At 40.8% G+C, this 21,117-nt stretch overlaps 2 protein-coding genes across 3 annotated transcripts in view; both read right to left on the reverse strand.

Moving 5' to 3' along the window:
• Positions 1-15,778, reverse strand: part of LYPD6 (LY6/PLAUR domain containing 6) — a 143,681-nt gene extending 127,903 nt beyond the window's left edge. Inside the window, exons 1-2 of the mRNA XM_050969365.1 lie at positions 15,725-15,778; positions 10,216-10,346 (exon numbers count right to left, since the gene is read on the reverse strand). The gene's annotated coding sequence lies outside the window, so the exon portion shown is untranslated. The remainder of the gene's footprint in view (positions 1-10,215; positions 10,347-15,724) is intronic.
• Positions 1,024-16,985, reverse strand: LYPD6B (LY6/PLAUR domain containing 6B). 2 transcript variants are annotated; one of them, XR_007776478.1, is made up of 6 exons: positions 16,900-16,985; positions 15,725-15,879; positions 14,367-14,465; positions 10,216-10,346; positions 3,161-3,667; positions 1,024-1,135 (listed from the first exon to the last, which is right to left on the reverse strand). XR_007776478.1 is itself a non-coding variant. In XM_050969362.1 (5 exons), exons 2-5 carry the CDS (start codon positions 15,837-15,839, stop codon positions 3,503-3,505), a joined length of 510 nt encoding a protein of 169 aa, XP_050825319.1. In that variant the 5' UTR covers positions 15,840-15,879; positions 16,900-16,985; the 3' UTR covers positions 1,024-3,502. The 2 variants fall into 2 exon arrangements, 1 of the variants encoding a protein (XP_050825319.1); XM_050969362.1 differs by having other exon boundaries at positions 1,024-3,667.
• Positions 16,986-21,117: the final 4,132 nt, after the last annotated feature.

A 21,117-nucleotide genomic window follows, 5' to 3' on the forward strand; every position in this document is an offset into this window, starting at 1 on the left:
TGCTATGCTGTCTCCCCTCCCTCCTGTTTGTGCTGCCTTGAGGAGATGCTACATTAACAACAATGTGTTAACCCTTGAGGGCTCAGCTGAGTGCTAGTTCATCATTTAACAGCAAAGCATTCCCTGGGAAATATCCCTCCTTCTTCCACCCTCTAACGTCACCACCTCAACCAAGCTTCACAATCATCATAACTGTGAACAGTATTACATTGTTTGTTTAGAACATATACTCTATGTATATCTATAAAACATATAGTTTTTTGTCTGGTGAAAAAAATTTCCCTGGAACCTAACCCCCCCATTCACATTAATTCTTATGGGGAAATTGGATTAGCTAAATATTGTTTCACTTAAGGTCGCATTTTTCAGGAACATAACTACAGCGTTAAGCAAGGAGTTACCGTACGTATGTGCAAAAAGGCAGAGGCAATGATGCACAGTCAATCTTAACTTTCACATGTCCTGATCCGAGTGCTTAATGGTGCAACCTTCATGTTGAATTGACTGTTTTTTGCATTTATTTTCTAGAGTTTCTTAAAAGGAAAAAAATAGTTTTGTAACTAGCAGGCACCAATTAACCAAGGCCAGCTAGCCTATCAATGTCATTAGCAGCCTGCACATGTGCAGATTTAACAAGCACCAGACTTCCAATGAGGAGCTACTGCCTCTTATTATTGTCAATTTCATTCCTCACCTGCGCATGCACAGGAGATAATCTTATCACTTCAAGAAAATCTTAAAGTAGCATAAGCATGGCCAACCTTCTGGCCAGTACTTCAAGATCCTAGCTCTGCTCCCAAGTTGTGTAGTTTGGAATCTTATTTGCAGAATAAACAAATGTAAAGTTTTAGATCTTCTTAAACTATTTACAGTAAACTCATCTAAGGCCACAAGCCTTGTTAAGCCTTATATTGTCATTTTCAACTGCACAAATCATTCCAAGGAATAGAATTTGAGGGAGCACCTACAGCCTGAAGGGCTGGCCAGGAGTGGGAGAGTGCAGGTTAAGAGGAAGAAGCTTTCATAGTTCAGAAGACCATTGAAAAGATTTTGATTTAATTTTATTGAAGAATTCACCTTCAGGCGGAGAATCAAGTCCGGAAAATGTCAGCCCAAAAGAGAATGTTTCAGAAACCTAAAACCAGAAACTAAAAATAGAAAGCGTTCTATGATCTCAGCTACAGCTATCATTACCTGCTAGACTGATATAACAACTAACGAAGCATTAAAGACATTACCTTTAAAGAAAGAAACATTTTGCATAATACTAGGAAATTCTTCCTTATAGCTTGATCTATTGGACTTCGGAATAGTCAGTCTTCCATAAGATGATGTCAAAAATCTATTGCTTGAAATATTTAGTTTTAGATGGCAGGAAAGAACCCTGCATTGGAAAGCGAAGGGAGTGAATGATCTTTTCCATCTGTAACTTTTTACAATTAAATTATTTCTCGTAAGTGCCTCTTCATCAGATCATAGAGATAGATGTTAGACATATCATGTATTTGCATACAGGAAAAACAGGAGAAAAAGGGTCACCATTCTAAGACCTTCTTGGATATTTGTTGGCGTAGATCATCATCAATTTTGAAAACATCAGCGATGGAGGTTTTCCAATTGCCACTTAAAATTAAAATAACTAAGTGTACTTAAACAAGTTAGAGAGAAATACAAAAGATTTGACACACAGAGGCTGAAACTACAGATGGTCAAAATTTTCAGAGATTCAATTTTTGATGAAATCTTTATGTTGCACTGAAAATTTCAATTAAAAATCCCACAAAAATATTTGGACAAAATTTTCACAACTTTTTCCCCCTCAATTTTTCAACCAATTCTGACTAAACAGAAAGCTTTGTTGAAAAACTAAGACGATGAGAAATCAAAAAAGTCTAACTTGTTAGTGGTTACATCTGTGAATTCACAAATAAAGTACCCAAAAAAATTCTGAAACAAAAAATGCAATACAGTGCTCTGTTCAAACTGTATGTGTCAGACTCATGACCATGCTGCAGTGCAAAGGGGATAGTGGATCCAGTAAGTGAAGGTTCTGAGTGCAGGCTTGGGCAAAAAAGGAGGCATGGCTGAAACTTCCCTCCACCCATAACCATCAGCACAGGTCCCAGAGACTGCTGGGAGCCTTGAGGTTGTGCTCAGGACCGGGCTGACATATGCTGGTTCACAGGATCAGGGAGTTTTCAAGGACAGAGAATCTGAGCCAAAAATATTTAAAAAAATAGTCAACATTGGCGTATCTTGCAAATCAGACCGAATACTGACTGAAAATAAGTGAAATCAATTTCTATCAGTCTTCAGGATTGACTTCTTCATGTGAAAGAGACAGTGAATCTGAAGTATCCAGCCCTTGAACTAGAAGGATAAGAATACACATAAAATACGACACACACATTGTTCATTGCAAGGCCTACAAAGGAAAACAGAATTTTTTGTAATGTGCAACAGCAATCTAAATTCTACCATTTCTAATTTTTCCAACTGGTCAGTTGTGTGACATTAGTCAAAATATGCAATAAACCAGGCTTTTAAAAAAAATCTAATACAGCTATGAAAACAAAGGTAAGAATGGCAACATTATATTTAGAAACCTAGGCCATACTTTTCAAAGCTGTGTGCCTAACGTTAGGCTCCTAAATAAAAGTGGTGAGGTATCCAACTGATCACCCACATATCCTATCAAAGACAATGGGATACAGGTATTCAGCACTCTTGAAAAATCAGACTGCTTTTAGTTACATGCCTAAAGAGAGACTTATAGGAGCCTAAGCAGCGGGCATCTTTTGTTAGAAATTTTTTTTTGTGAATTCATTATTTTATAATCTGAGGTGTCATCACAATGTTGTAGTAGGAGAGACCAAAAAAACTTAAAAAATATTTTTCAGTTTTTCCATAGGACATGAAAGTTCTGACCAAAACTGAACTTTAAAAAAAGTACTTTTGTCTATTTCTTAGACACCTTGTTGGAAAATGTACAGATCTCCATGGACACCATGTTAAAGATAAACTTAAACGTAACATTTTCTCATCAATAAGGCAGATAAGAGACTCAACACAAGTCAATACTCAAAGTTATGAAAAAAGTGGTTTCTCTTGAGATAAACTTGGCATAGCTTTTGCATCTAGAAGTACTCCTTTAGCTCACCTGATCAATTGACTGCCTACAGACAATCAGTTTCCTTGTTCAAGTAATGTGCAGAGTGTATACATGCTTCCACCAACAAATGAAGAATTCAGATAACTGGTTAAAGTCTACTATAATGTCTGGTCACCAGTTTTTTCTTTTAAATACTTCAGACTCTTTAAAAGAATTTTCAATAAATGATCAACAAACTTCATGATGTCCATGTCCATGTTTTCCTACCATCTTCTATAATCTGAAGGGGAACGGTGACTTTATTCAAACTGAAACATTCTTCTTATAGCTTCATGTTAGAGCCCATAAAGTTTATCCCTCTGAATCACATTTGGCACATGGAAAGCTGCATCATAACAACATAATTGTTATGACTGATGCAAGCACCGGAATGCTAATTGTCCTCCTGCTGCCATCTGATTTCCTCTGAGCATGCATTACTGAAAACACTGCATTTGTGTGATTGGTTGGTATTTCTACATTGCAGATCATCCCTTCACAGCAAGAAACACATTCCTGTTAATAAAAAGGAGATTGGTAGACAGGAGTGACTGCAGCAGAAGTTTATAGTGTATATGCTTTCAACTGCAAGGGTTATTACTAGGGCTGTCAAACAATTAAAAAAATTAATTTTAATTAATCGTGATTAATTATGCTGTTAAATAATAATAGAATACAATTTATTTAAATATTTTTGGATGTTTTCTACATTTTCAAACATCTTGATTTCATTTACAACCAGAATACAAAGTGTACAGTGTTCAGTTTATATTTATTTTTGTTTACAAATATTTTTACTGTAAAAAACAAACAAAATAGTATTTTTCAATTCCACCATCGCAAGTACTCTAGTGCAATCTGTTTATCATGAAAGTTGAATTTACAAACATAGAATTATGTAAAAAACACCTGCATTCAAAAATAAAAATGTAAAACTCAGTCCTACTTTTTGTTCAGCCAGTAGCTCAGATAAACAAGTTTGTTTACATTTGCAGGAGATAATGCTGCCTGCTTCTTGTTTACAATGTGACCTGAAAGTGAGAACAGGCATTCACATGGCACTGTTGTAGCCAGTGTCACAAGATACTTACATGTCAAATGCCCTAAAGATTCACATGCCCCCTTCATGCTTCAACCACTATTCCATAGGATATGCATCCATGCTGATGACGGGTTCTGCTCGATAATGATCCAAAGCAGTACAGACCAATGCATGTTCATTTTCATCATTTGAGTCAGATGCCACCAGCAGAAGGTTCATTTTCTTTTTTGGTAGTTTGGGTTCTGTAGTTTCCGCATCAGAGTGTTGCTCTTTTAAGACTTACTTCTGAAAGCATGCTCCACACCTAGTCCCTAGCAGATTTTGGAAGGCACTTGAGATTCTTAAACCTTGGGTCAAGTGCTGTAGCTATCTTTAGAAATCTCACACTGGTACCTTCTTTGCGTTTTGTCAAATCTGCAGTTAAAGTGTTCTTAAAACAAACAACATGCGTTGGGTCATTATCTGAGACTGCTACAACACGAATTTTACGGCAGAATTCAGGCAAAACAGAGCAGGAGACATACAATTCTCCCCCAAAGAGTTCAGTCACAAATGTAATTAACACATTATTTTTTTAACAAGCATCATCAGCATTGATGTATGTCCTCTAGAATGGTGGACAAAGCATAAAGAGGCATACGAATGTATGGCACATCTGGCATATAAATACCTTGCAATGTCGGCTACAAAAGTGCAATGCGAACACCTGTTCTCACTTTCAGGTGACATTGTAAATAATAAGCAGGGGCATTATGTCCCATAAATGTAAATAAGCTTGTTTGTCTTCGCAATTGGCTAAACAAGAAGTAGGACCGAGTGGACTTGTAGGCTCTACAGTTTTACACTGTTTTGTTTTTGTGTGCAGTTATATAACAAAAAAAATCTACATTTGTAAGTTGCACTTTCGCGATAAAGAAATTGCACTACAGTACTCATATAAGGTGAACTGAAAAATACTTTCATTTATCATTTTAGAGTGCAAATATTAATAATGAAAATAATAATATAAAGTAAGCACTGTAAACTTCGAATATTTGAAAATGTAGAAAAACATCCAAAAATATTTAATAAATTTCACTATTGCTTACAGTGTGATTAAAACTGTGATTAACCGTGATTAATTTTTTTATTCATGATTAATTTTTCTGAGATAATTGCGTGAGTTAACTGCGATTAATCAACAGCCCTACTTAATACTAAAAAATAAGCTAATCACCATTGCTGGGAAGGAAACTGTTTTTCTGTCCCACAAGAGTTTAAGATTTTGCAATTTTTTTTCCCCCACACTGAATCTTGACAAAAAGTCAATGTCTCAAAAAAAATCTGTGAACCTAAAATCCAGTCAATCAAAATGTTTCATTTAGATTTTGACCTTTTTAAAAATAAAACTATAAATTAACTAGTATTTTAAAATGAAAAGTCCTTTCAACCATTCCCCCACCAAAAAAATTAGGAAATCAGATTTGTTGAAACTGACCCTTTCCCACAAATAGTTTGTTTTCACAAAATCAATGTTTAGCCAAAAACAAACAAACAAACAAACAAACAAAATAATTTTGCCAGAAAATTCCCAACCAGCAATAGTAATTACTTTCATCTGGTAGCCTATGATCTGAGTTGGCCTATCAGTTACGGCTGCAAAATCATGCACGGCAGTGTTCTCACAGCTCATTATCATGCACTGTAATTAATGGACTCCTGTTACCATGATCTGATGATAGTTAACCCTTAGCTATGTCTGACAGATTTCTCAACATATAAGAAAGTAGGGAAAGCATCCCATTATTATCACCTTCCTATGTATTAAGCACAAACATCCTTTTGAATGTTTTCTAGTCACACATTTTTAATTAAAATAGATTATGATCATGTTTAATTTCCCTCATAAGCTTTTATACAGCATCATCTCATATTTTGATCTTTGCATTTGCATCTTCTGTCAAATTTCCAATGCTAGAGAATAACTGTTAATGTTCATCATCTTCTTCACTAGTAGTTTATTTGGGGAAACATTGAAACTGATGTTCCTTACTTGAGCAGTTGCAGAGCGTACCCATTTCCACACTGCAGTTTGCACTGTATGCAAAGGAACAATAGTATATTTTACAAGATAAAATGCAGCATAAGACAGGCTGGTGCTCCTAAAGGCCATATATTTCCCTCAATCCATCAACATTCATTGACATCAATGGGAGTATGTGCTCAGATCAAATGCAACATATATATGTCATTTCATATTTAACATACAGATTGTCTGCTATCCTCATGATATCTGAAATCTTACACACTAAGATTATTAAAATCCTGCTAAAAGATTTTACTAAGACACTGATTTCTAAAATATCCTTCCAGTTATAAAACATTCTAACCATTTTACCTAGTGTGACAAAGTTCCTCTGTCTTGGTGGGTCCTGTGCTTTCTGGTGGATTTACTCGCCTCAGAGATTCACAGCAGCCTTCAGTTTGGCAGCTTTTGCTAGAGACTCAAACCTGCTGTTCACTCAGCTAACCTCATCACTGGCCAGCATGGGGGAAATGGAGAACAATCTCCGCAGTCTCTGTTGTCCCACCTAGTGGGTCGGGAACAGGTCAGATCCCTTTCTAAATTAGAACTTCCCCTCTGGTGTGTCTCACAGACCAGATCAACTCCTCCTGTGTCAGATAGGCAGTTGAAGGGATGGGAGGAACCCGGGCCCGCACTCTTCACCGGGTTCCAGCCCAGGGCCCTGTGGATTGCAGTTGTCTACAACATCTCCTGTATTAGCTGCATGACAGCTAAAACTCCCTGGACTACTTCCCCATGGCCTCCTTCCAGCACCTTCTTTATCCTCACGGCAGGACCTTCCTCCTGAAGCCTGATAATGCTTGTATTCAGTCCTCCAGCAGCACACCATCTCACTCTCTGCTCCTTGCACGCCCCCCACTAACTGATGGTAGGTCCTTTTTAAACCAGATGTCCTGATTAGCCTGCCTGCCATAATTGATTCTAGTAAGTTCTTAATTGGCTCCAGGTGTTTTAATTAGTTTGCCTGTCTTAATTGGTTCTAGGAGGTTCCTGACTGCTCTAGGGCAGCCCCTGCTCTGGTCACTCAGGGTACAGAAAACTGTTCATCCAGTGGTCAGTATATTCGCCTTCCACCAGACTCTTGCACCCAACTGGTCTGGGTCTGTCACATTAGAAAGTTTGCTATACTTCCTTTTCAAAAGCAAGAGTTACGGCAATGATTGTTTATGTCAGTCAGTATGAATAACACACTAGTACACAACTCTTCAACATTATACTGTACTCTATAGTTTTAAAAATAAAGATTAATTTTTACAGTGAATTGGACCAGAAATCAATGGGTTTATACCATCTATATGAAGTAATAATCTATAATTTTAGAAATTTGTAATTTACCAGATGCTAAAATTAGGTCATAACTGAAATGGGACAAAAGCAATATGGTAATAAGAATGACATGGCGTTAAAGTCTGGTATCCTGTTAATCAGACATATCAACAAACGTTGTAGTACATTCTTTTCCACTTACAAATGGTTGTGACCAAAATCACCTCTCTATTCACACCCTACACTTTATTGTATCAATCTATGTGCAAAATATGCCTTGTGAGGTATCATTTAAAAACTAATAAACAGATCAATATTATTGTGTAAAACATGAATATTAACAATTATGAACATCAGCTGAAATTATTGCTACAGTGTGTATACCAGATAAGTCTGTGGAGGGGGTAAACTGGTTTCTCGAAGACAAATGACAAGCTGACGCCTTTAGCCAGATGTCAAAGTTGACTGGCAACCACTGGTCAAGTGGCCATTCTTTGGCAGTGAAGTGGGGCAGGAACAGATTGATCTGCAATTTAGCGAACAACATGGAACCTCTTTCACCACAAGAGTCCATGTCTCCGTTCTCACAGCTGGAATGAACTTTATCTAGGGGGTAACCCTCGGGGAAAACGTATTTCAAAGGGTGACTCAACTATAAAGGTGAGGGACAAAAACACCCCAAATTCTCTCTCTCTTTCTCCTAAGATGACAAAAGAACCAGCCCCTTGACTTTGGGGGGAAATCCTGACCTGAGAATTTGGTTAGTCCTGTTGTTGAGAACATGTGGTAAGGATTTTACCTTGAACCAAGTCTAGCTTGTTAAGTTTTAGCTACTAGAAAGCATTTTCTTTCTCTTGTAACCATTTCTGACTAATAGGTTATTACTTGTACTCACTTAAAACTACTCTCTTTGTAGGTAAATAAACTTGTTTTATTTTTATCTAAAATAATCCAGTGTGTGTTTAAACTGAGTGTTTGGTAACTCCAGTTAAAGTAGCAAACCGTTGAATATTGACCCTTTACAGGGACAATGGACCTTTGATATCTGAACTGTCCAGAAGAGGGCTGGACAGTGCAGAACACGTTTATGGGAATGTTTAGGACTGGAAGCATGTTGGAGTCACCCTGCAAGTAGTAACCGAGGCTGGCAGAAGCCAGAGTGTGACTGGAGTATTGCTGATAGGCTGCTGGACCACGGCTGTAGCTGTACACAGACACTCCAGGTGTGACCTGCATGCTGTTAGGCCATTTGTGAGTGGCCCTGCAAAGCATTGAGAGGCTCCCAAAGTTGTGGGGCAGGCAGTGACACAGCCCCTCACTAGTCTGGATTTCACAAAATGTGACAATGGCATATAGCTTTTGTTTCAGTCCCTTGTGGTTTGTAAGACATGGGTCCTTTTAGCTTACACCAGCCCCTTAACATAGGGGGCTTTTTTGACACTGCTCCCCAAAGAAATATAGCAAGTTCCAAGCCTAAATCCAGTGTTGTTTTGTTTCCATGACTTACACTGGAGAAATTATCCTTCTGACTGAATAAAGCTGAACATGGCTGCCTCTAGCCAGAAAGGTCATTATAGAGCTACAAGAGGTGCATCCTCTCCAAAGGGAAACTACTTCTTTTATGATTAAGCCAGCCAATTGCCACCTAGAAAAGGAATGGCCAAGTTTGAATTGGAACTCTGATCCTCTACAAGGTAGCTTGATGTTATAATCATCATAAAAATGGCATTATTGAGCTAAATTTGACTCAAGAATTTGACCCTCCCTCAAAACTACAGCCAGGAGCGGCGCGAGGGATTTTGGTGCCCTAGGCGCAGGGCCGGCTTGCTGGTCCCGCAGCTCCGGTGGACCTCCCGCAGGCGTCCCTGCAGACGGCCCGCTGGTCCCGCGGCTCCGGTGGACCTGCCTGCGGATGCTCCACCAGAGCCGCGAGACCAGCGGACTGTCCGCAGGCACGCCTGCAGGAGGTCCACCAGAGCAGTCTGCCGCCCTCCCAAATCCTGGCGCCCTACGCAACCGCCTAGGTCGCCTAAATGGAAGCGCCGGCCCTGACTACAGCTTAACTTCTTCATAGAAAAATAGGAAGAGGTGCTAATCTGGCTCCTCTTCTAGAACTTTGACTTCCATTACTAAAACATTTTCATGATCCAGGGGCCCCAAACCCAGATCTACAGGGTTTACAGGAGAAGCCACTCTTCAGCCTTCCACTTGGCAGCCTGCTGACAATTGCTGACCCAGGACGCCCAGCCTCAGTTTGAGGCTCCACCCTTAACATGCCAGGGTAGCCAACCCACTTAAACCAGCAACAGAAAGCTGTTCAAATGACTGGGATCCACTATGCTCTGAACTGTGTACCTTGTGCCTTCTGCTCCTGCTCCCTTGACTTGACTTCCCAGTGCCCTGACCTGGCTTGGCTCATGGCATCTGACTTGTGGTTCTGATCTCCAGTTTGTATTATGCCTCTGATCTCCCAGTATTTTGACCCAGCTGACCCTTGGCTCCTGATTGTGAACCCCGGCTCTGACTACATGTTCCGGCTGCTCATGACCCAGCTCTAACAAACATTAGACAGTCTCATTTGGCAGGTGTTATTCACTCCAGCAGTAGTTATTTGAGTAACAAGTGCTGAACATGACTCACATTTAGAATGCCTTAAAACAAACATTTTCGATTACAAAAACTGATGCTTACTGTATGGCCTGTCTCTCTGTGGGGGTGACAGCCAACAAAATGGCATTCATCCCTGGTAGCACATTTTTTGGTCACAGATGTACTCCTTCCATGGCTTGTGAAATGATGAACTGTCAAGCAGTACTCTGTATCTAAGAAATAATATCAAAATCAGGTTCATTTTCATGCAGCGTGATCTCTTTCACATACTTCAAAAGTTTTCACTAAATGACAAATTACAGTAAAGTGCTTTCACTGAGAAAAGTTAGAGATTGTGTGGGGTTTAGAGCACTAAGATGGCATTATATTCCAAAAAAAATTATCCTTTAACAGTCATGATGTATTAGTTAGACCTTAAATTAAATGGGCCATTTGGCCCCTCAACTGCAACTTATGAAGCTCATTGAGATTTGTACTATGTATCTAACACTTCATCTCCAGCTGGCTAGTTTTAGCAGCTGCTCTCCTGGTTCTTCCTTTCCCTCTTGCACTCCCTCCTCATTCTTTTCCCCCTCCATTTAAACTTCTTTACCTTTTTCATTTCATTCTTCCACACCACCTCGCCCCTAGCCCCCAACTCCTCTTCCAACATTTTTCCTCCTGTTCCCTCTCTTTGGGTTACATTACCTTCCCTAGTGTCAGATGTCCCTGCTATTCTCTCTTCCAAATGTGATCTTCAGATTTTACTGCCAAATGTTAGTGCATCCATTGATAGTGCAGAAACATGACACTTTCCATTTTGAGAGTTCACATACAACACATCTGAAACCACATGCAGCAATGATGCATGCCTATAGCTTAGCTATATAAAAGGCCTAATGCAAGGTTTATGCTGTCTTTTATAAAGTCATCCCTAAATAACAAATCTGCACTCAATATTAGAAGTAATTGTTTCAGCTCGTATGTTAACTTTGCAAAAGACATTCGGACTGATGGTAGATTTGGTAGCACATTTAGCTTTGACTGCGGGACTGAATTAAGAAATGGTCTTTACCCCTGAACGGCTGACTCTTGGAGACAGTACTAAGGCAATAGCTGGCTTTGGAGTGGGGAATATCATTTGACAATGCAAACTGTTTTCCCGCCATGTATCATTGTTGGATAAGTTAATTGCTAAAGTTCAGAGGAAATGCAAACAAGACCAACATTACACTAGAAGTATAAAGACAATCTAATAAAACTATTTGTTTCTTCACAAGCACAAGGAAAACAAGACAAAAAGATTGGAAAACAGGAATCCAAAAAGTGTGTTTATAGAGATTTATGATACATATTAGATTAATCTGGCATAAAACTACAAAGAGGGAGGATAACATAGGAATGGCCAAACTGGGTCAAGACTAATACTCCATCTAGCCCAGTATCTTGTCTTCCGATAGTGGCCAGTGCCAGATACTTCAGAGGGAATGAACAGAACAGACAATTTTCGAGTGATCCATCACATCACCAGACAGCTTCTGGCAGTCAAACGTTTAGAGATACCCAGGGCATGTGGGTCTGGCCCCCGCCATTTTGGCTAATAGCCAATGATTGGCCTATCCTCCACAAACTCACCTAATACTTTTTTGAACAGTTATACTTTTGCCCTTCGCAACATCCCCTGGCAACGAGTTCTACAGGTTGACTGTGGATTGTGTGAAGTACTTCCTCATGTTTGTTTCAAACCTGCTGCCTATTAATTTAATAGTGCAACCCCTTGTTCTTGTGTTAAGTGAAGGGATAAACAACACTTTGCTATTCACTTTCTCCACACCATTCATGATTTTATAAACATCTCTCTTATCCCCTCTTAGTTATTTCTTTTACAAGCTGAGCAGTTCCAGTCTTTTTAATCTCTCTTTGTATGGAAGATGTTCCATACCCCTAATCATTTTTGTTGTCCTGCTCTGTACCTTTTCCAATTCTAATACAGCTCTTTTGAGATGCGACAACCAGAACCGTATGCAGTATTCAAGGTTTGGGCATATTGTGGATTTACATATTGGCATTGTGATATTTTCTGTCTTTATATCTATCCCTTTCCAAATGGTTCCTAACATTTAGTTTTGACTGCCGCGGCACATTGAGTGAATATTTTCAGAGAACTATCCATGACGACTCCAAGATCTCTTTCTTGAGTGGCAACAACTAATTTGGCCCCCATCACTTTATCTGTATAGTTGCAGAGGTGCTGGAACAATTTGTGTAGTGGGGGTGCTGAGAGCCATTGAACCAAACTGTAAACCCTGTATATGATGGAAACCACTTCAAGCCAGGAGATGTGGCAGCACCCCTCGTTTCAGCACCTATGTATAGTTGGATTGCTTTTTCTATTCTGTATTACTTAGCACTTATTAACACTGAAATTCATCTGCCACTATGTTATCCAGCCATCCAGTTTAGCGAGATCAGTTTGTAACTTTTCACAGTCAGTTTTGCACTAGCTATCTTGAGTAATTAAATGGAAGTCTCAGCTAGGGCTGCACTTTGATCATTCATTTTGAATCTAGAATGTATACAGGGCTGAATTCAGCTATATACTTAATCTCAAATCCTATATTCTCCACTCAGTGCACACACATCACTAGAAGGCCTTTATCCACCCAAAAATGTGACTGTGCTTTAAGACTACAGTACCCAAAAATTCTTCTAAGCACAAGCTAGCCAACCCATCAAAATGGTCGAGTTACATTAACGAATTTCTAGTTATACGTACTCCAGTGCAGTGGTTTTCAAACTTTTTTCTGGCAACTGAGTTGCAGAAAATTGTTAATGCCCGCAACCCAACGGAACTGGGGATGAGGGGTTTGGGGTGTGGGAGGGGCTCAGGGTGGGGGCAGAGGATGCAGTGTGGGGGTGAAGGCTGGGGGGTATGGTCAGGAATGAGAGGTTCAGGGTATGGGAGGGGGCTCTGGGCTGGGGCAGGGTTGTGGGAGGGGGTCAGGGTTCTGGACTGGGGATGTAGGCTCTGGGGTGGGGCCAGGGGATGAGGGATTTGGGGTGTGGGCTGGGGCACGCGGTTGGGCTGTGGGAGGGGGGTCAAGGCTCTGGACTGGGGATGTAGGCTTTGGGCCAGTGGACTGGGGCATGGGGTTGGGGCCAGGGCTTACCTCCAGCGGTTCCTGGTTAGTGGTGCAGCGACAGACTTTCTGCCTGTCCTGGCACTGCAGACCGCGGTGCACCCCAGAAGCAGCTAGCAGCAGGCCCAGCTCCTAGGCAGAAGCACAAAAGCAGCTCTGCATGGCTCTTGCCCACAGGCACTGCCCCCTCCAACTTCCATTGGCTGGTCCCAGCCAATGGGAGTGTGGAGCTGGTGCTCAGGGTGGAGGTAGTGTGTGGAGCTCCATGGCCCCCCACCTAAGAGCTCGATCTGCTGATAGCCGCTTCTGGTGCGCAGTGCGGTGTTGGAACAGGTAGAGACTAGCCTGCCTCACCCGGGCAGCCCCACCGATGGGACTTTTAACGGCTGGTTGGCTGTGCTGACCAGAGCTGCCGCGACCCAATCCTTTCCATTCCATGATCCATTTCTGGGTCGTGACCCACAGTTTGAAAACTGCTGCTCTAGTGAGCAGCTTCTTTAGTCTAAAAAAGAGACACTTTACACAGTACTCATTCAAATACATACTACCCTAGAACCTCAGAGTTATAAACACCAGAGTTACGAAGTGACTGGTCAACCACACACCTCACTGGGAACCAGAAGTATGCAATCAGGCAGCAACAGAGTCAAAAAGCTAAAACAAATGTAAATACAGTACTGTGTTAAACATAAACTATGAAAAAAATAAAGGGAAAGCAGCATTTTTCTTCTGCATAGTAAAGTTTGAAAGCTGTATTAAGTCAATATTCAGTTGTAAAACTTTTGAAAGAACAACCGTAATGTTTTGTTCAGTTACGAACATGTCAGAGTTATGAACAACTTCCATTCCTCAGGTGTTCATAACTCTGAGGTTCTACTGTAAGTCTAATATACAAAGCCTTCAACATGATTTGTAGTATTGCTGAGCATATTCAAATGGCTGGAATATCTATCTCAAAAGAAATCATAAGACTCATTACTACTAAATATATCCCCAGGGCATCAGTGTGATGGTATTTTAATCCTGTATAACTAGCTGTCTGAGAGATGGTTGAATCAGAGGAAAAACAAAATTAAATACCTTAAAGAATCTCCCTAAGACAGGCACACTTACTTTCAGGACACCATTTATCTTCAGCCCATCTGTTACAGTTGTAATTGTCAACTGCATTTGCACAGGTGAAACACTTAAAGCTGTTTGGAAATGGAGTGGCTTTAAAAATATAATAAGTATGTTAAGTTTGCAAATATCAAAAATTAAAATGTCAAACAATAAGTGCTTGCTTTTACATATATTAGACAAAAATACGTATATATAAACATTAGCATATATATACACACACACACACACACACACACACACACACACACATTTATACACATGTGTATAAGAATAGCATATACAGTTCATGTCAATCTATTGGGTAAATAAGAACTATTTCATACCTTACCATGGAAGCTTTTACTTCTTGTACTCATATCATCATGTCTTAACTTTAAAACATTTCCTGGCCTTTTCATTCTCTCTCACAATCAAAACGCTGTTTAAATGGAGAGAGAGTGTATCATTGCACATTACATATACAGAATTATAACACAGAAGAAACACATATCTTCTCTCTGTATACACACATGTACACTGTCACACAATCTACATTTAATCAGCTTTTGCTCCCCTAGATGAGGCAGATACTGCTTTGAAACCAGCTCCAAGTCATTGCCCCCAACTCTGAGCAAGAAGTTGTCAATTAGGGATTAGTGAGTTTGATTTCAAATTGTGTTTTTATAACATTTTATATATACACATACAGGAGTTTTAAAGCAACTTGGCATCAAACACCCCACCTGCTAACCATCACGACTTTTCCACTTTAATCTTTTACATCACAGAGACTCTTATCCAGTTGGGTGCGCAGGGGTGGTAATCTGAGTGCAAGGTAAGAAGCAGACATGTGATGCTATTACTAACAGCTGATTTCCCAGCTGCTACAGTGGTTTTAACTTCCTATTAACTTTCATACTTTCATTTAGTGATAACTTTAAAAGTGTTCAATACACCTACCTCCCCACCGGACACACCAAAAAAGCAGAACAACAAATAGAAACAGCTAGTCCATTGCAAACATTTACATTTACAAAATAAAGTCATTTTGAGACATAAAAGTGCAATAAAAGCATCCAAAATTTGAAACGGTTTATTATCAAAGTACAAATCAAAGAGAACAGTTCTCTCCTTCTCTGTTCAACTTCATTCAGACTGTATCTCAAATGTTAGGAATGACACTGAGTAACCATAGGAGGCACCAAAATGAATGTTTTGTTTTAAACTCTAGAGGAGATCCCAAATGTCTAAGAGACAGCCACTTTATGTTTAAGAGTCAGCCTATAAACAAGGGATAACAATGGAAAAGCTGATTGGGAACACAGGTTAATGTTTCAGCTAACACAAGAAAGCCGCAACTTGCTACTTACGGTCTAGTGGAGGTCTCACATTATAGAAGTTGATGTTCTTGGCTAGAGCCCAATTCCCTGAGAGGATGAAGATCTGAAGAGAAGCTACAGCCAACATGTGATAGAATAATAGCATGCTGACTATTACTGAACAGAGAAATCTAAAATACTTGTGCCTAGAAAAGAAGAAACATACATTATGACAGAGGAACCATAAAGAACTGAGAATGTGGAGCACTGGACTTCCTGTAAACTTGATTTGAAACCTTGACAATTCAGTGCTTGGATCTGGACTGCTAGTGCCTGTAAGCATACATCACTAACCATTACAAGCCATTCAAAGCTGAGCAGCTGCTGCCTTCTACTGGTTAGCATTTTGTACAGGACAGCTACATTTCTACAATCAGCACTGTAGTAATTTTATTATGCTATGTTATTCAGCTACATAATGAGTTTCCTCAGGCAATATCAGTCTTAGAAACGGCTTATAAGGGTATGTCTACACTGTGATACAAAACCTGAGCCACCGAGTCTTTTTTGCAGATATTTTCACAAAAAATTCATACTCCTTTTCTTTTTTTTAGCCAGTTCTAGTAAATTCTAACCCCTGCATGCAGCACAGGCAAAGTCCTCTCCCCTGTGTGTGTTAGTGCAGGGGAAATATGTGTGCAGGCACTTAGGTATGCATTATGGAGCAAATCCTGTGCCCCTCTGCATGGATGTGAAGGACCTCAGATTAGTGGAATGGTGACATTCTGCATGGAGAAGGGTAGGGTTGGGATGGATGTTGGGCAGCCCTTATGGGCCCACTGCACACAAGTGTGTGGCAGACCTTTGAAGTCAGAGCAGGGATGGCCAAGGAGAGCTGGTTCGTGAATCCTCCAGTCAACCCCAGTCCATGGGGTGGTGGGAGTCAAAGTGCCATCAAGTCACTTCCAGGCCAGAAGCTGCATGAACTCCATATGTGGCACATTGAGGGGAAAGGGAGAGGGGCCTGAGACTTTCTTCCTGCTCCTGTGCTTCAGGGAAGAACTACTTCAAACAGACTGTTGGCCTGCAACCAATCAGTGGCAGAAGGTTTTGTTTTGTGCACTAGGCCTTACTAACTTTTGTGAACATAGATTTTTTTTTAATTTATGTTTATTTTTAGGATATTTTAACAGATGTTTGAGAAACTGTTTTTGCACCACACTTACAGTGTATTTCCAGGACTGTTTCCTGCAGATGCCCACAGTCTTCCTTGTACTGGAGCCCAAATTGTTCACAAACAGGTCAAGAAAAGCATCTGAAAGAACCAAACGGTGGCTTTGTGATCATTATTTGGTACACAGGGAAAGAGTCACCTCAGACTCATAGACTTTAAGGTCAGAAGGGACCATTATGATCATCTAATCTGTTACCTTCTCAAAGAAGATCAGGTTGGTTTGGCATGATCTACCTTTTGTAAAACCATGTTGTATTTTGTCCCAATTACCATGGACCTCAATGTCCTTAACTACTTTCTCCTTCAAAATTTTTTCCACGACCTTACATACTACAGATGTCAAACTAACAGGCCTATAGTTACTCAGATCACCTTTTTTCCCCTTTCTTAAAAATAGGAACTATGTTAGCAATTCTCCAGTTGCACGGTAAAACCCCTGAGTTTACTGATTCATTAAAAATTCTTGCTAATGGGCATGCAATTTCATGTGCCAATTCCTTTAATATTCTTGGATGAAGATTATCTGGGCCCTCTGATTTTGTCCCATTAAGCCATTGGAGTTTGGCTTCTATCTTGGATGTGGTAATATCTACCTCCATATCCTCATTTCCATTTGTCATCCTATCATTATCCCTAAGCTCCTCATTAAAGACTGAGGTAAAGTATTTGTTTAGATATTGTGCCTTTAATATTACTGGAAATAAAAGAATAGAACATATGCATATAGGCTGATAACATATATGCCATAACAGATTTGAACTATATTACCCTACTGTTTACTAGTGAGTGTCATGCTAATCACAGTTGCCAACTTTCATGTGGTAAATAAGCACCCAGACTTTCACAATAAACCAAAAATCAAGCTAATCCCATTTCAAAACAAGGTCAAAACAAGCCAATTCCTAAGAACCCCAACATTTAGCAGATGGGACAAGTGTTTGTGTCATGAGTGATACTTTCCTGCTGGCAAGGCATAAATCAATGTAACGTTGCATCACAATGTTGTAAGTTGATGTCATGATGCAGTGATGTTCCATTGGTGCTGAAGTCTATTTAAGCACCCTTTAATATTTTGCAAGATAGATTTGCAGAGCCTGGGATTATCCCAGATAAATCAGAACCAACAATGGGAAAAAAAACAAGATGGTGACCCTAGACCAATTTACCATTGTCCCAGCATGTCATTTGGCTTATTTCATTCTCATTTAATCCTTCCTAGAATGAATGGTTTGAACCAATATTTGTTGAGAGAGCAACAGTCCCCAAAAAGTTCTCTGTGTGTTCTGTATTATTTGCTTTTATTTTAAATCAATGCCTGAAGAAGGTCCCATGGCAGAAACATCACTTATGTTCTCTTCCCACCCTATACATTATAAATCATATGGCTCACTTCTCAGTTCTTGCTACTAGATCAACATATAATCCGTATCAAGAGGTGGAAGTTTTTCAGTTCCTTTCCTCAGAGAACCATTGAGAAAAGTGATGAGTTCCGTCTTTGCTTCATTGACGAAGCTAAAAACATTCTCAGCGTATAGTAAACTTGAAGTTTTCTGCTCAGGTTTCAATGCAGTGCACAAGAGAAGAAATCAAACACTGCCATGCCATCATTCATTAATAGAGCCATACCACCGCCCCAGGATAAATGAAAAAGTGCAGATGTATTAAAGGTCTTCAAAGTAAATTCCCATTAAAATACATTGCCTATAAAGATACACTTCCCCTAAAAACAGCCACATTAGAAAAAGGTTATCTGTTTAAATGATCAAATTAAATGGTCAAGATACACTGAGGCTAAAACTTGGTTCTCTCCCCTAGCTCTCAAATGAGAGCACCAGTCTGTGCATTTAGAACATCTAGGAAGGGAGATTAATTAATCCTAATTATGATCTATTTAAATAGCCAGCTCTTTTCCATTATGCCTATTTTTACAAATACAGAGGCCAGTCCCCACTCACACAACATACCATATGGGTCACTCTGGTTGTACAAAGGGAACTAAGATGCCCTAAATGGGCAGGGTGGGATTCTGCAGCAGTAGAGGTCATTCACATACAGCAGCCCCTTCACCCTCTCTGCTCCACATACCCAGGTAGATATAAGGGGTAAGGACATGGATGGCCACTGGTGCACCCCTAAAATTATGTCTCCCCTGAGGCTGCTCTAACTTGTGCTAGGGCAAACTGGCCCCCAACAGGCAGCAGGACAGAGGTGACAGAAAGTTGCCTTTATGCCTCCACCTCAATCCCTGTACCCCATAGACAGGCAGCATGACATATGTTTAAACTCAGATTGATTGTGAATGTTTGCATCAAACCCATAAGGGCTAAACACTTAATTAGGCCCTGAATCCCTGCATGATGCTTTGAACATTTTGGTGGCACTGCACCAACTCAGTTGTTTTTTTGCTCCAAATGCAAACAATTATTCTTCCATTCTTTCATTAAATAGTTCATGCTATGCTCTTCAAATACCACAGATTAGTTGCTTTTACCTAGTCAGGACAATTTTAATTAATCTTGACTCTAAATATACTTCTGACAGCTGAGCTAGCAAGCCTATTGTTTTATGCTTGCTCTGTGAAGGACTGAATCATTTCAATGCACAGCAGTAGTGAGGTTTATCTTCCTCATATACATTTCCTCTAGTCTGTATTGGCAAATTGGGAAACATTTGCCTTTCTATAAAGAAAGATCTATAAAATCCGTGAACTTTATCAAATACACCTGATAGCAATAGAAGCACAATTACACCTGTGCCGGCATTCTACAAATACAAGATTTCCCTACCCTATGTCAGTTCCCATTGCTTAAATCACATAGCCTGTGGCAAATGGAAAATTTTAGGGAATACAAATACAAAAGGGCGGGTTCTCATCTGTGCACAGGCAGGGACTTTTTCCCACGACACTCCAAACACAGGGCCTCAGGATCTCCCTCCTTCACCCAAAACTCTTCTCCCTTTCCCGCCTAGGACTCACATTCTCCCCTCCCCCCGCCCCACCATTCCCCTAGGCAGGGCTGGTGCAACCATTTAGGCAACCTAGGCAGTCGCCTAGCGCACTAGGATTTGGGGGGGCGCCATTTTCTTTGGCAGTGACTGTGGTGGCCAGATCTTCGGTCGCCGCTGGCATTTAGGCAGAAGGAGCTGGGGCAGGGGAGCGTGGGGAGGGCCGCCTGCAGCAAGGGGGGGGCATGCCTAAACTGATTGGCGCAGCAAGTCTGTAAGGTGGGAGAAGTGAAGCGGCCACGCCATGCTCAGGGAGGAGGCGGAGCAGGGGTGAGCTGGGGCAAGGGGGTGTGCCTCGGGGGGGGGGGAGCTGCTGCGGGGGAGGGTGCCTCAGGGCGGAGGGGGCAGCTGCCGCGGGGTGGGCACCTCAGGGCCGTGGCGCCGCAGGGGGAAGGAGGGTGCAAGGTGGAAGTTTCGTCTAGGGCATAAAACATCCTTGCACCGGCCCTGCCCCTAGGACTCTCTCCCAGCAATGAACTTTCTTGAGAAGCACTGCTCAGCAGCTAGAATCCCCTGCTGGGACTCAGGAATATAGTTCCACATACCAGGAATCCAGCAGGCAGGCAGGGCCCTCTCCCCATGACACCCTTCACGGGCTGAGGTGGACAGGCATGTGGACAGCTAGATTTGGGGGGTGAGGGCTGGCCGTGCTCTAGCTCTGGCCACCTGCTGCCTGTGACAAAGAGTGATATTCATATGTGGGCACTGGAATACTGGCAATCCAATGCACACACTATGGTCCCACTCCTGCAAACACCTATGGATGTGAGAAATATTCAGAATGGGAGTATTCCCACTAAAGCATTTGCCGGATTGAGGCCTACATTTGCATACACCCATACCCCATGAGTAGGATTGCCAAACCTCCAGGATTGTCCTGGAGTTTCCAGGAATTAAATATTAATCTTTAATAAAGATTATGTCATGTGATGAAACCTCCAGGAATATAGCCAACCAAAACTGGCAACCTTATTCAGGAGAAAAAGTGATATCCATTTAACGTGATGATTTATCATGTGCCTTTCACTGCCTAACCTACTCTCTGCCTATTGAGCTGTGTCCATGAAAATTATTCTTAAATTGCAAAGCTCTGATCACCTTTGAATCACCATTTCCCTTCCTCCTTCCTTCCCTCCCTCTTTAAAAAATAGAGCCTGCCACGAAAACATTTCCTCCTCCGCTCTGCAAATGTTGAATTTTGACA

Source organism: Gopherus flavomarginatus, chromosome 10 (assembly GCF_025201925.1).
Source record: "Gopherus flavomarginatus isolate rGopFla2 chromosome 10, rGopFla2.mat.asm, whole genome shotgun sequence".
Lineage (NCBI taxonomy): Eukaryota > Metazoa > Chordata > Testudines > Testudinidae > Gopherus > Gopherus flavomarginatus.